This window comes from Hemiscyllium ocellatum, chromosome 31, assembly GCF_020745735.1.
Source record: "Hemiscyllium ocellatum isolate sHemOce1 chromosome 31, sHemOce1.pat.X.cur, whole genome shotgun sequence".
NCBI lineage: Eukaryota > Metazoa > Chordata > Chondrichthyes > Orectolobiformes > Hemiscylliidae > Hemiscyllium > Hemiscyllium ocellatum.
The window spans coordinates 38884828-38900268 of record NC_083431.1 but is presented as its reverse complement, the minus strand read 5'-3'; the positions used below and the strand labels follow the sequence as shown (position 1 = coordinate 38900268).

The 15441-nt window shown below is 45.5% G+C and overlaps 1 protein-coding gene across 1 annotated transcript in view; it reads right to left on the bottom strand.

Moving 5' to 3' along the window:
* Positions 1–15441, bottom strand: part of mks1 (MKS transition zone complex subunit 1) — a 70340-nt gene that overhangs the window by 53963 nt on the left and 936 nt on the right. The window contains exons 2-4 of the mRNA XM_060847906.1: positions 12894–13021; positions 10366–10430; positions 1285–1437 (exon numbers count right to left, since the gene is read on the bottom strand). Coding sequence (XP_060703889.1) covers positions 1285–1437; positions 10366–10430; positions 12894–13021 — 346 coding nt within the window. The remainder of the gene's footprint in view (positions 1–1284; positions 1438–10365; positions 10431–12893; positions 13022–15441) is intronic.

Sequence of the window (15441 nt, the reverse complement as noted above, 5' to 3'; positions counted from 1 at the left end):
AACTTTTAGATAAATTGATGTGTAATTCTCACAGCCCCTGCAATGCGCTGCAATGAAGATTTCCTATTTGTAATACTCAGCAAATCTGCACAATTCCAGAAACACTGGTCCAATATTAACCCGGGTTCAATTCCCGCCTCAGGCGATTGACTGTGTGGAGTTTGTATGTTCTCCCTGTGTCTGCGTGGGTTTCCTCCGGGTACTCCGGTTTCCTCCCACAGTCCAAAAATGTGCGGGTCAGGTGAATTGGCCATGCTAAATTGCCCGTAGTGTGAGGTAAGGGGTAAATGCAGGGGTATGGGTGGGTTGCGCTTCGGCGGGTCGGTGTGGACTTGTTGGGCCGAAGGGCCTGTTTCCACACTGTAAGTAATCTAATCTAAAAAAATTAACAGTTCTATAACCAACATCTAACAATCAAAGACGCCTTTTAAAATTTTTGTCTAACATTTGAAATTCATCTTCCATGACATCAAAATAGAAAGATGTGATAGAAACACTGTAAATACACAATGCTTGCTAGATGGAGGGTCATGTAATGCACCTCAAATTACAATATCTGGTGACATTCTTCTGCTATTCTAATACTAACAAGCTTGCTGATAATTCTGTAGCTTACTATTTATATCAACAGTAGTTTTTATTCAATTTCAGACAATAAATCACCATTAAGTGCATAAAAAGTAACATTCCCACTTTTAAGTAACTCGGTCTTGTTTAAATAGTAGTCTTTGGCACCAAGAAAGAAAGTGCTTGGAAGAAGAGATGTTGGAATCAGTAGAGGCAGACAGTATAGTGAAGGTTTTATGCAAAACACAACTCATCAAATGATAGTTTTTTGTTTGCTCCTGAGATTCATCTTCATCCATTCTCAAAATACTTTCTGACCAGATAGACATGATCTTGAGGACTGAGTCACACTATCATTAAGTTAACCAACCTCAATATGTTGTTTTACTTATTCTAGAGATGTTTCCCAATTCTAAGAGAGCGCAACTGACTTTATTCTTCGGTTAAACAAACAATATATCAGGTTGTCTTCAAACTTATTTCACTTCCTTTTATTCAATATACAGTACCAGAGGAACACTATCATATGCTTATAATCCGTACTGTGAACACATATTACCTTGCTTTGAAGTTCCAGAAAAACCACAGAGATTACATTAACTGAAAGATCAGGATTTGTCTGCTATAAGCAATCTTAGCAATTCAATTTGATCCTGGTCTGCTGAATTGTTGACCATTTTTAACATAAAAATGCAGCAATGACTGGAGTTTCAGTACCTCTTGCATGTTGGTGTATCGGTCGAAGTCAGTATAGGTGAAGATTCGGAAGTTCTTCTTCTCTGTTTCCTCCAAAGACAGGATCTCATTGCGATACTGGAAGTCCAAAGGACTCTGACAGGCATGTTCACTCTTGAACAGATCGATTTCAAACTAGAATGAAAACAGAATATTCTAGAAAATTCTGAGGGGAGGTGACAGGTTAGTAGTATTATCACTGGAACGTTCATCCAGCTACCTGGGTAATACTCTGGAGACCTGGGTCTGAATCCTTCCAAGGTAGATGGTGGAATTTGGATCCAATAAAATTCTAGAATTAGGAACCTAATAATGAAACCATTTTTACATGTCAGAAAAACTCATATGGTTGACTAATGCCCTTTAGAAAAGCAAACAGCCATCCTTACCTGGTCTGGCTTACGTGTGACTCCAGACTCACAGCTCGGTGGTTGACTCAACTACCCTCTGGGCAATTCGGCATAGACAATAAATGCTGACCTAGCCAGTGATGCCCTCATCTCACGAATGAAGAGAAGAAAAAATATTCTTTTCAAATCACCAATTTCTGTAAGCCCTCTGCAGTCATACAAATAGAAGTGGAACTGATTAGAGGATTGACATATAGATATAGAGGCATACCTGAGTTAAAATGTGTTGCTGGTTAAAGCGCAGCAGGTCAGGTAGCATTCAAGGAACAGGAAATTCGACGTTTCGGGCATAAGCCCTTCATCAGGAATGAGGAAAGTGTGTCCAGCAGGCTAAGATAAAAGGTAGGGAGGAGGGACTTGGGGGAGGGGTGATGGAGATGTGATAGGTGGAAGGAGGTCAAGGTGAGGGTGATAGGCCGGAGTGGGGTGGGGGCGGAGAGGTCAGGAAGAAAATTGCAGGTTAGGAGGGCGGTGCTGAGTTCGAGGGAATTGACTGAGACAAGGTGGGGGGAGGGGAAATGAGGAAACTGGAGAAATCTGAGTTCATCCCTTGTGGTTGGAGGGTTCCCAGGCGGAAGATGAGGCGCTCTTCCTCCAACCGTCGTGTTGTTATGTTCTGGCGATGGAGGAGTCCAAGGATCTGCATGTCCTTGGTGGAGTGGGAGGGAGAGTTAAAGTGTTGAGCCACGGGGTGGTTGGGTTGGTTGGTCCGGGCGACCCAGAGGTGTTCCCTGAAGCGTTCCGCAAGTAGGCGGCCCGTCTCCCCAATATAGAGGAGACCATATCGGGTGCAGCGGATGCAATAGATGATGTGTGTGGAGGTGCAGGTGAATTTGTGGCAGATATGGAAGGATCCCTTGGGGCCTTGGAGAGAGGTAAGGGAGGAGGTGTGGGCGCAAGTTTTGCATTTCCTGCGGTTGCAGGGGAAGGTGCCGGAATTGGAGGTTGGGTTGGTGGGGGGTGTGGACCTGACGAGGGAGTCACGAAGGGAGTGGTCTTTGCGGAACGCTGATAGGGGAGGGGAGGGAAATATATCCCTGGTAGTGGGGTCCGTTTGGAGGTGGTGGAAATGAGGGCGGATGATACGCTGTATATGGAGGTTGGTGGGGTGGTAGGTGAGAACCAGTGGGGTTCTGTCCTGGTGGTGGTTGGAGGGGCGGGGTTCAAGGGCAGAGGAGTGGGAAGTGGAAGAGATGCGGTGGAGGGCATCGTCGATCACGTCTGGGAGGAATCTGCGGTCTTTGAAGAAGGAGGCCATCTGGGCTATACGGTATTGGAACTGGTCCTCCTGGGAGCAGATGTGGCGGAGACGAAGGAATTGGGAATATCGAATGGCGTTTTTACAGGGGGCAGGGTGGGAGGAGGTGTAGTCCAGGTAGCTGTGGGAGTCAGTCGGTTTATAGTAGATGTCTGTGTCGATTTGGACGCCCGAGATAGAAATGAAAAGGTCTAGGAAGGGGAGGGAGGAGTCTGAGACGGTCCAGGTGAATTTGAGGTCGGGATGGAAGGTATTGGTAAAGTTGATGAACTGTTCAACCTCCTCGTGGGAGCATGAGGCAGCGTCGATACAGTCATCGATGTAGCGGAGGAAAGGGTGGGGGGTGGTGCCAGTGTAGTTGCGGAAGATGGACTGTTCCACATATCCTACGAAGAGACAGGCATAGCTGGCGCCCATGCGGGTGCCCATGGCAACTCCTTTAGTTTGGAGGAAGTGGGAGGATTGGAAAGAGAAGTTGTTCAGGGTGAGGACCAGTTCAGTCAGTCGAAGGAGGGTTTCAGTGGAAGGGACTGGTTGGTAAGGCGGGAAAGGAAGAAGCGGAGGGCTTTGAGTCCTTCATGATGGGGGATGGAGGTGTACAGGGACTGGATGTCCATCGTGAAGATAAGGCGTTGGGGACCGGGGAAGCGAAAATCATGGAGGAAGCGGAGGGCGTGGGTGGTGTCCCGAACGTAGGTGGGGAGTTCTTGGACTAAGGGGGACAGAACCGTGTTGAGGTACGCGGAGATGAGTTCGGTGGGGCAGGAGTAGGCTGAGACAATGGGTCGCCGGGGCAGTCAGGTTTGTAGATTTTGGGCAGGAGGTAGAAACGGGCGGTGCGGGGTTGTGGGACTATGAGGTTGGAGGCGGTGGATGGGAGATCCCCTGAGGTGATGAGGTTATGGATGGTCTGGGAGATGATGGTTTGGTGGTGGGAAGTGGGGTCATGATCAAGGGGGCAGTAGGAGGAGGCGTCCACGAACTGGCGTTTGGCCTCAGCAGTATAAAGGTCGGTGCGCCAAACTACTACCGCGCCTCCCTTGTCTGCCGGTTTGATGGTGAGGTTGGGGTTGGAGCGCTGCACGTTCTGAGGGTGAGAGGTTGGAGTGGGTAAGAGGGGTGGACAGGTTAAGTCGGTTAATGTCGCGGCGGCAGTTGGCTATAAATAGATCGAGGGCAGGTAAGAGGCTAACACGGGGTGTCCAGGTGGATGGGGTGTGTTGCAGGCGGGAGAAGGGGTCGTCAGAGGGTGGGCGGGAGTCTTGGTTGAAGAAGTAGGCACGGAGGCGAAGGCGGCAGAAGAATTGTTTTTCAATATCTCGCCGCGTGTTGAACTCATTAATCCGAGGGCATAGGGGAATGAAGGTGAGGCCTCTGCTGAGGACTGATCTTGCATCGTTTTCAATATCTTGCCGCCTTTTGAACTCGGCGAGATATTGAAAACGCCGACTTCCATCACCACGCGTGACCCCGCCCCCACGCTTAACCCCGCCCCCACACCAAGCTTCATCACCACGTCTAACCCCGCCTCTACGTCGATCTCCGTCCCCGCCCCTGCCCCTAACCCCGCCCCCCACTCCCAGCTCCAGTCCCACACCAGGTCCTAGGTCCCAGCCTTGCCGGATCATCACCATCCCTCCAGACCTCCCCCTCTCTGAGGATGAAAGATCAGACATGTGGAACAGTCCATCTTCCGCAACTACACTGGCACCACCCCCCCACCTTTTCCTCCGCTACATCGATGACTGTATCGGCGCTGCCTCATGCTCCCACGAGGAGGTTGAACAGTTCATCAACTTTACCAACACCTTCCATCCCGGCCTCAAATTCATCTGGACCGTCTCAGACTCCTCCCTCCCCTTCCTAGACCTTTCCATTTCTATCTCGGGCGACCGAATCGACACAGACATCTACTATAAACCGACTGACTCCCACAGCTACCTGGACTACACCTCCTCCCACTCTGCCCCCTGTAAAAATGCCATTCCATATTCCCAATTCCTTCGTCTCCGCCGCATCTGCTCCCAGGAGGACCAGTTCCAATACCGTACAGCCCAGATGGCCTCCTTCTTCAAAGACCGCAGATTCCCCCCAGACGTGATCGACGATGCCCTCCACCGCATCTCCTCCACTTCCCGCTCCTCCGCCCTTGAGCCCCGCCCCTCCAACTGCCACCAGGATAGAACCCCACTGGTTCTCACCTACCACCCCACCAACCTCCGTATACAGCGTATCATCCGCCCTCATTTCCACCACCTCCAAACGGACCCCACTACCAGGGATATATTTCCCTCCCCTCCCCTATCAGCGTTCCGCAAAGACCACTCCATTTGTGACTCCCTCGTCAGGTCCACACCCCCCCCACCAACCCAACCTCCAATCCCGGCACCTTCCCCTGCAACCGCAGGAAATGCAAAACTTGCGCCCACACCTCCTCCCTTACCTCTCTCCAAGGCCCCAAGGGATCCTTCCATATCTGCCACAAATTCATCTGCACCTCCACACACATCATCTATTGCATCCGCTGCACCCGATATGGTCTCCTCTATATTGGGGAGACGGGCCGCCTACTTGCGGAACGCTTCAGGGAACATCTCTGGGAGCCCGGACCAACCAACCCAACCACCCCGTGGCTCAACATTTTAACTCTACCTCCCACTCCACCAAGGACATGCAGGTCCTTGGACTCCTCCATCGCCAGAACATAACAACACGACGGTTGGAGGAAGAGCACCTCATCTTCCGCCTGGGAACCCTCCAACCACAAGGGATGAACTCAGATTTCTCCAGTTTCCTCATTTCCCCTCCCCCCACCTTGTCTCAGTCGATTCCCTCAAACTCAGCACCGCCCTCCTAACCTGCAATTTTCTTCCTGACCTCTCCGCCCCCACCCCACTCCGGCCTATCACCCTCACCTTGACCTCCTTCCACCTATCACATCTCCATCGCCCCTCCCCCAAGTCCCTCCTCCCTACCTTTTAGCTTGGCCAGCTCGACACACTTTCCTCATTCCTGATGAAGGGCTTATGCCCGAAACGTCGAATTTCCTGTTCCTTGGATGCTGCCTGACCTGCTGCACTTTAACATTTTCAGCTCTGATCTCCAGCATCTGCAGACCTCACTTTTTACTCGCATATCTGAGTTATTAAATATATACTTGGCATCTGCCTTTGTGAGGAAAGAAGATGCAGATCATGATGAAACATGAGGCTCATAATCATGAATGATTTAAAACTGATATGGGGGAGGTGGGGATGGTTATTAGATTACTTACAGTGTGGAAACAGGCCCTTCGGCCCAACAAGTCCACACCGACCCGCCGAAGCGCAACCCACCCATACCCCTACATTTACTCCTTACCTCACACTACGGGCAATTTAGCATGGCCAATTCACCTGACCCGCACATTTTTGGACTGTGGGAGGAAACCGGAGCACCCGGAGGAAACCCACGCAGACACGGGGAGAACGTGCAAACTCCACGCAGTCAGTCGCCTGAGTCGGGAAATGAACCCGGGTCTCAGGCGCTGTGAGGCAGCAGTGCTAACCACTGTGCCACCGTGCCGCCCACCGGTTATTGGATTGTCTGTCTACTTAAAAGTTGATAAGGCACTAGGACCAAATAAGATGCATCCAGGGGTAACAAAGGAAGTGAGTGTGGCAACTGTGGACACAGTGGCTTTAATTTTCCAATCTTCCTGAGCTCCAAGAGTGTTATCAGAGGATTAGAGAATGGCAAAAAGTTAGATACACCTTCATTCATAAAAGGATGTACAGTATAAACATGAGTCCAACAACTACATAGCAGTCAGTTTAACCTTGGTAGCGAGAAAACATTTAGAAATGATAATTCAGGACAAAGCTAATAAACAAATGAGAGTTCGGTAAGGAAAATCAGTATGGTTTAAGAGCAAATTGTATTTAACTAACTTTCACATGATTTTTGAAAACGTAACAGGTTGATGAGGGAAATATTGTTAACATGGTGTACATGGACTTCGAAAAGACATTTGATAATACGTCTCACAACAGATGCAAGCAAAGTAGAGTTCATGGACCGGACAACCATGGATAAGAGATCGGCTGAATTGTGTTAAATCTTTACCTTCCCAGAATGGAGCTAAGTGAGATTCTTAATCAGTGTAATAAACCTTGGACCCCTGACTTATAAGATTGACTTGGACCTCCTTTTCCAGGGCACAACTTATAAATTTAGACTTGGAAAATTGGAGGTATTACAAAAAAAAATGCAAGGATTGCCCAGAATGTGTTGGAATTTGTGGATAAGAAGCAGATGAAATTCAATGCAGAGGGGTTTGATTTGATTTACTATTGTCACGTACTGAGATTCAGTGAAAAGTACTGTATTGCATGCTATCCAGACAAATCATACCTTATATAAGTATGTCAGGGTAATAAAACAGAATGCAGAATATGGTGTTATGCCTGCAGAGAAGGTGCATAGAAAGATATAATTGAGATTTAAGAGAGTAGAACGATTATGAAAGATGTGAGGGGATAATTTGTTAGGGACAGTGCATGGAGAGTTGCTACACTTCAGCTTCATTTTGAAGTTTGGCTTTTCATTTGGGTAGGTCAAACAGAGAGACAATATAAAATAAAATAGTACACATCAAAAAGAGAAGCATAGAATCACAGTGCAGAAGAGGCCCTTTGGCCCGTCGAGGCTTCCGACACTGAGAAACACCTGACTTTCAACCTAATTCCATTTACTGGTACTTGGCCCATTGCCTTAAATATTATGACATGCCAAGTGCTCATGCAAGTACTTTTTAAAAGAACGAGAGGTAATTTTCCTCTTCCACCCTTCCAGGCAGCACAGTCTAGACCATCGCCACCATCTGGATAAATACGCTCTCCCTCACATCCACACCTAAACATCCTGCCCCTCACCTTGAATTGATGTCCCCTCATAACTGACCTTTCAACTGAGGAGAATAGCTACACCCTACCCACTCTGTCCATGCCCCCCATAATTTTGCACACCCCAATCATTTCAGCAATCAATCTTCTCTGCTCCAATGAAAACAAACCAAGCCGGTCCACCCTTTCCTTGTAACTTCAATTTTTCACCCCAGGCAGCATCCTGATGAATCACCTCTGCACCCACTACAGTGTAACTTGAATGTGGTGAGCAGAACTGCACATAGTACTCCAGTTGTGATCTCACCAAAGTTAAACATAACTCCAATGTAACTTCCATGTTTTTGTCATCTATATCTTGATTGAGCTGAAAATATGTTGCTGGAAAAGCGCAGCAGGTCAGGCAGCATCTAAGGAGCAGGAGAATCGACGTTTCGGGCATGAGCCCTTCTTCAGGAATCCCCTTCCAGCAACACATTTTCAGCTCTGATCTCCAGCATCTGCAGTCCTCACTTTCTCCTATATCTTGATTGATAAAGGCAAGTGCCCCATAAGCATTCTTCACCAGTCTAACATCACCTTCAGAGATTTATGGACAAACATTCAGAGGTCTCTGTGTTCCACAGAACTTCTTAGTTCATGCTGTACATGGAATACTTCCTTGTCAAATTACTGCTTCCAAAGTGTATCACCTCACACTTTTTAAGAGTTAAATTTCATCTGCCATTTATCTGTCTACTTGACCATTTGGTTGATATCTTCTTGGAGCCTAAAGAACTCCAACCTCAACGTTACCCACCCTACCAATCTTTGTGTCATCTGCAAACTTACTAATCCAGCCTGACACAGTCATCTATGTAATTTATATAATGATGAATAATAGGAGAATCAGCACAGGTTCCTATAGCAAGCCACCAGACAGTGGCTTCCAGTCACTAAAGCAACTTTCAGCCATCTCTATCTCTTACAAATGAGCCAATATTAAATGTTCTTTATTAATCACCCTGTATTCCATGTGCATTTGCCATCTTTGTAAGTCTCCTACGTGAGACCTTGTCAAGGCTTTGCTGAAAAAGACACGAAAGCATATGGGTCTGGGTGGGACAGTAACTTGGGTTTTATCAACAGACATACAGAGTAAAAAAGCAATTAATGGTACACCTGTATAAAATATAGGTAAGGCCTGAACTGGATGTTTTTTTCATCTAAGACTGGGTACCACACTTTAGGAAGGATTTGAAGAAATTAGAGACAATGCAAAAAGATTCTCAAAAAATGGTTCAAGGGATGAGAAAGTTCAGTACGTAAGTTAGCTCACTGAGGTTTTCAGATGTTTTGTCACCATACAAGGTAATATCATCAGTGAGAGTCTCCAGTGAAGTGCTGGTGGTTCTTTTTCTCAAGGGAAGGTAGATAGGATCTAAATTGATGTGTTTATTGATGGAGTTCTGGTTAGAATGCCATGGCTCTCAGAATTCTCAGGCAAGTCTTTGTTTCACCTGTCCTAGGATGTGTGTGTTGTCCCAGCCAAGAAATTGACATTGTTTGCATAAGAGAAGAGTTAGCCAAGATAAAGATGTTCAAAATCATGAGGGGTATGGACATACTAGATAGGGAGAAACTGTTCCTAATGGTGAAAGGATCGAGAAAGGAAAGGTTTAAAGTGAATGCCAAAAGTTAGCTATGGCAATGTGAGAAAAACCCTTTTAATGCTGCAGGTAGTTAGAATCTAAAATATGCTGGTAAGAGATGGAGACATGGTTAATAGAATAGGTAATCTGATTATTATCTGAAAAAGGGAAAGAATTGCAGGGTTAGAGGGAAAAACAAGGAAATAGCACCAAGTGGAGGGAGCAAACTGGGTAGAAAACCAGCATAGACACAATAGGTTTAATGGTCTCTTTCTGTGGTACAACTACTCTAACGATTCTGCGATCTGCCCTCACTCTCCCATCCCTCACTGTTTGGCATTTACTGCACTGAGCAACTGCTTAGCGTTGCTGCCTGGCTCAATATTCAAAACTGTGCAAGTAAAATGGTTTGCCTCCCATTTGGTCACTGGAATAGAAGCAGTATCTAACAAATTTTTAATATGTAAGGGGAAAAAAAGCTTCATCTTTACTTCCCAATGACTTCAGTGGTAAGGTTACAGACCACCTATAGAATAGTCTGAAGTCAATCAGTCTCCTCTAAATCACACCAACATAATTGTGCCCCACAAATCCTACCATACCAGCACACTCAGAGCACTGAACCTGTCAATCTAGTTTAGAAATAGTGACTGCTTTATGAATTCAATTTGATTAAATGAAATTATGTAATTTAGTGAACTTAATGTTAGCATATGGCTGCTTCTAATCTATAATTTATGGTTGTTTGTTTTAAAAATATATTGTAAAGCAAAGATATAAAGTGAAGTATATCCCTCAAATAATATCCTTCCGCCTTAACAGTAAACTTCAAAATCAATCACCATTGTTCTGATTTCACAGTAAAATGACAGATGAGTTACCTGACTGAATAGCTTCTCCTGCCAACCCACCACAACCTCTTCCTGGTCATGTGTCCGATAACCACCTAAAAAAATGAAGGAAAGAAACGACAAATATTGTTGCAGTCTCAAAAAAAGGACAAAATTAAGGAATACATTGACATAGTTAAGGATAGAGTACAACATCTTAGTATAGGTAAGGAAACAATAGGGGATTCTCTGTGTGCTAGGTGGAGTGTGTCGGTTAGCCCAGTCAGTTATATGGCTAATTTGTGACAGCATAATGTGGTTTCAATTTCTGTACTGGCTGTGATCAACATGAAGAGCCCATCTTCTTGACATTGCCTCTTACCTGAGACATAGTAGCCATCAGGTTAAACCAGCATAATGTTTCTTTCTCTAAATGAGAAAGCAGCCCTTTGGTCCTCTGGGACTATGGCAATTTTTACTTTACGTATCTCTGCACAGATAAGGAAAAATGGGTAATACCTCACCATGGGTAAGGAGAGAATGCTGAAAAGCATTATTACATATCAAGATAAAATGGAGGAAGGTTTCAGAGTGGGAAATAGGTTAGGGATAGGCAATATTCCAGTGGTGGTAATGAGAAAGTGTATAAGGTATGAGCAGGTAAGGAAAGAGTTAAGTTTTGGGTTGCATGATAACAGCTCAGCTAGCATGACTTTGACCAGATAAGAACTTGCAGTAAACAAAGAGGTTCTGGAGGCAAGGGTAGTGGGTTAACGAGGTAAAAAGCATCCATTGTGTAATGCCAGTTAACAAGGTTAAGAACATCCATCGTATAAAGCCAGATGGCTTAATCTTTACTGTTGATGTTCGCTGATTGTAATGGTCACCCAATAAGATGTTACCTTTTTTGGATGGTGCTCCCTGTAAGTAACTATATAATTCCTTAAGAATCTGCTGCTCTAGAAAAGACTGAGAACTCAGGGCTCTGTGCATATGGACGATCATTTTTTCTCTCTCTCTCTCTCTCTCTCTCTCTCAGGGCCCTGAATAAAGATGAAGGTCAAGTCATACTGTGTCTCTGGGTGTTTGCTTCGACTGATACGGGGATAGGGAAATGGGATGACAGTAAGAATAGAATGAGGAAATATCTTAGAAGAGATTAAAAGAAGGAAATTAAGACAAGATTCAAGAGGCAAGTGGGCAAGTATGTTTGAATAGTGATGGAATTAAGGAGGGGAGAATATGGTAAACTAGACTACATTAGAGTAAGGAATTAATGACAGCTCCAGACTGGAAATATTGAGATAAAATCCTAAAGAAAACGTGAAGGTGAATTTGTTTAAACTCAGATGTATGACAATTCCAGGAGTAAAGTTATTAGAGGTCCTGGTCTAGGAGCCAAAGTCATTGTTACCGAAAACCCACTGAGGTGTTAACCAAGGAATGCTGATGTGAGTACTGTAGAAGGATTGTTATTGGCTGTTTTGTAAGAGATTTGTTTATTTTTGTGAATTGGTACAGGACTATTTTAGGATTAACAGGATTATACTTTTACAGAATATTTAAAACACTTGAATTTTGTGCTTTAAGTAAATAGATTGTTCATTCTATTTTATTATAATTTATTTTGCAAAATTAATTTGTTTTATTGTTAAGACAAAATTTGCACGCTTGTGTATCAAAGGGAAACCGACCCCTTGTTAAAACCAAAACAAACATGATTACCAAAGCAGACTTCACTCTGGGATCCAATTTTCCCAATAATAACTTTAGATGGGATTATAATTCTGCAATCAGTGAACATTCCTACTTTTGATCTCATGATAGAGAAAAAGTTATTGATGGTTCACCTGAAGGTGTTTGGGCCTCGAATGCTCCGAGGCACTTAGCCTTAGAGAAAAAGAACACTTATAGCAATCTTTGAGCACTCAACTGCAGAGCAAAACTGAGGATAGCATACACCCAAATCTGGAGGTGTGCGAAGACATTTGTTTGAGGACAGTAATATAGAAATGGTAATGAAAGAGTTAGCTTGTCTTGACTAACAAATGTCAGACAGCATAACATATCTCTACACTCTCAACCAAACTGTTATAATATGCAGTGTCCTATAACTCTATTATCCCATGTTAAACTCACTTTGGAACACGTTGGTAATTCAAATAACAAGGAAAGCAAAATGCACATAGGAACTTGAGAAGTGACCTGATAAGAGTTTTATAAAATAATGAGAGGTATAGATAGAGTTGATGGTAGTTGTCTTTTCCCTAAGATGGGGAATTTCAAGACTGGGGGGCACATTTTTAAGATGAGAGGAGAGAGATTTAAAAAAAAGACATAAGGTTTTCTTTTACAGCGTGTGATTCACATGTGGAATAAACTTCCTGAGGAAGTGGTGGATACGGGTACGATTACAACATTTAAAAGGTTGGAAAGATTTGGAGGGATATGGGCCAGGAGCAGAAAGGTGGGACCTTTAGTTTAGTTTGGGATTATGTTAGGCATGGACTGGTTAGACTGAAGGATCTGTTTCTGTGTTGTAAGACTCAATGACTGCATGTGATAAATGTGGAGTTTACCTGTCATTCTGCCTGAAGACTGGGTGTCAAAGGTAGACATTTCAATGAGATTTTGTTCATGTTGAATTGCTGGTTGCAGAATATGTTGAGTGAAGACTGCCGTTGGGGTTACCCGTTGAAGCCACACACTTCAAAACAAAATTGAACACACTTAACTTCTTGCTTCAGTCAACTTAACATTTAAATTATTGAAATTGTCTGGTTAACAAACCTATTAATACTATGAATAACCTGCTAGGAAGCTTGACAGAGTGAGGAGAAAGTAAGGACAGCAAATGCTGGAGATCAGAGTCAAAAAGCGTGGTGCTGGAAAAGCACAGCTGGTCATCAGGAAGCATCTGAGGAACAGGAGAGTCAACGTTTCAAGCATAAGCTCTTCCTCAGGAATATGGGGAGGCCCAAGAGGGGCTGAGAGATAAATGGGAGGAGGTGGGGTTGTGGAGGGGAAGGTAGCTGAGAATGTGATAGGTAGATGAAGGTGGGGGGTGATGGTATTAGGGCAGAGTGGAGGGTGGATCAGATAGATGGGAAGGAAGAGGCACAGGTAGGACAATTCAAGAGGGCTGTACCGAGTTGGAGGGTTGGATCTGGGATAAAGTGGGGGGAGGGGAGATCAGAAAATTGGTGAAATTGACATTGATCTCCACGTGGTTGGAGGGTCCCAAGGTATAAGAGGAGGTATTTTTCTTCCAGGTGTCCCGTGGCTAGAATCTGGTAGTGGAGGCGGCCCAGGACTTGCATGTCCTTGCAGAGTGGGAGGGGGAGTTGATGTTTTCGACCACAGGGCGGTGGAGTTGAATGCTTGTGTCCCAAAGATGTTCTCTGAAATGTTTCACAAGTTAGCATCCTGTCTCCCCAGTGTGCAAGAGATCACATTGAGAGCAATAGACACAGTAGATGAGGTGTTTGGAGGTGAAGGAAAATCTCTGACGGAAATGGAAGGATCATTTGCGACCTTGGATATTGGTGAAGGGGGAGGTGTGAGTGCCGGTTTCGCACCTCTTGCATTGGCAAGGGAAGGCGCCAAGAGTGGAGGGTGGGTTGGTAGGGGGGTGGGGAGTCGTAGACCCATCCAGGAAGTCACAGGGGGAATGATCTCTGTGGAATGCAGATAGGGGTGGGGAGGGAATATATATCACTGGTGGTGAGGTCTGTTTGTAGGTGGTGGAAATGGCAGTGAATGATGCGTTGTATCTGGAGGTTGGTGAGGTGGAAATTGAGGACCAGGGGGTTCTGTCCTTGTTGCAATTGGAAGGGTGGGGTTCAAGGGCAGAGTTCAAGGGTGGGGTTCCTGCACCTCCAACATTGAACCCCAACCCTCCAAATCGTAACAAGGACAGACCGCCCCCAGTCCTCAACTTTCACCCGACCAAGCTCCAGATACAACGCATCATCCTCTGCCATTTCCAACACCTACAATCACACCCCATCACAAGAGTTATATTTCTTTCCCATCCCTATCTGCATTCTGCAGAGACCATTCCCTCCACGACTTCCTCGTTAGGTCTCCAACCCCAAGCAATGCACTCTCTACTCCCGGCACCTTCTCTTGCTGCCATAAGACTTATAAAACCTGTGTCCACACTTCCCACCTCACCTCCATCCAAGGCCCCAAAGGATCCTTCCACATCCGGCAGAGATTTATCTGCACCTCCAAAAGTCTCATCTACTGTGTCTGTTGCTCTCCATGTGGTCTTCTGTACATTGGGGAACAGGACTTCAATTTGCAGAACTTTTCAGAGAATATCTCTGGGAGATACGCACCAATCAACCCCACCACCCTGTGACCAGACACTTCAACTCCCCCTCCCACAGTGCTAAGGACATGCAAGTCCTGGGCCTCCTCCACTACCAAAGTCTAGCCCCCCCCAACGCCTGGAAGAAGAACACCTCATCTTCCACCGTGGGACCCTTCAATCACACGGGTTCAATGACGATTGCACCAGTTTCCTGATCTCCCCTCCCCCCACTTTATCCCAGATCCAACCCTCCAACTTGGCGTTGCCCTACCTGTCCATTTTCATTCTCACTTATCTGCTCCACCCTCCACTCCGACATATCACCATCACCCCCACCTTCATTCCCAGCTACTTTCCGCTCAGCTCCACACCTCCTCCCATTTATGTCAGCCCCCTTTCCTCACCGTTCTACCCCCAGCAACACACTCACACATTTCTGATGAGGAGCTTATGCTTGAAATGTTGACTCTCTTGCTCCTCGGATGCTGCCTGACCGGGTATTCTTTTAGAACACCACACTTTTTGACAGCTTGACAGAGTGACTCTGGCACAAATGCAATTTTAGCTGAAGTGCAAGTGATGAGCAACATTTCACAGGTAAGTTTTCGATTGAGACCATTGGCTGTCCTTCATGAATCCAATTTTCCATCTCAACATCTAGCTTTTGATTAGAAAAATAGAACCATCGAGTCAGTTTCTCGTCCAAAAACATCATCCTTAGTTACTGTTCTACCCCGAACCACTCCCATGTTCTTCTGTCCTGAATGTGTTTCTTTTATTTGTTCACAGGATGTGGATATCACTGGCTG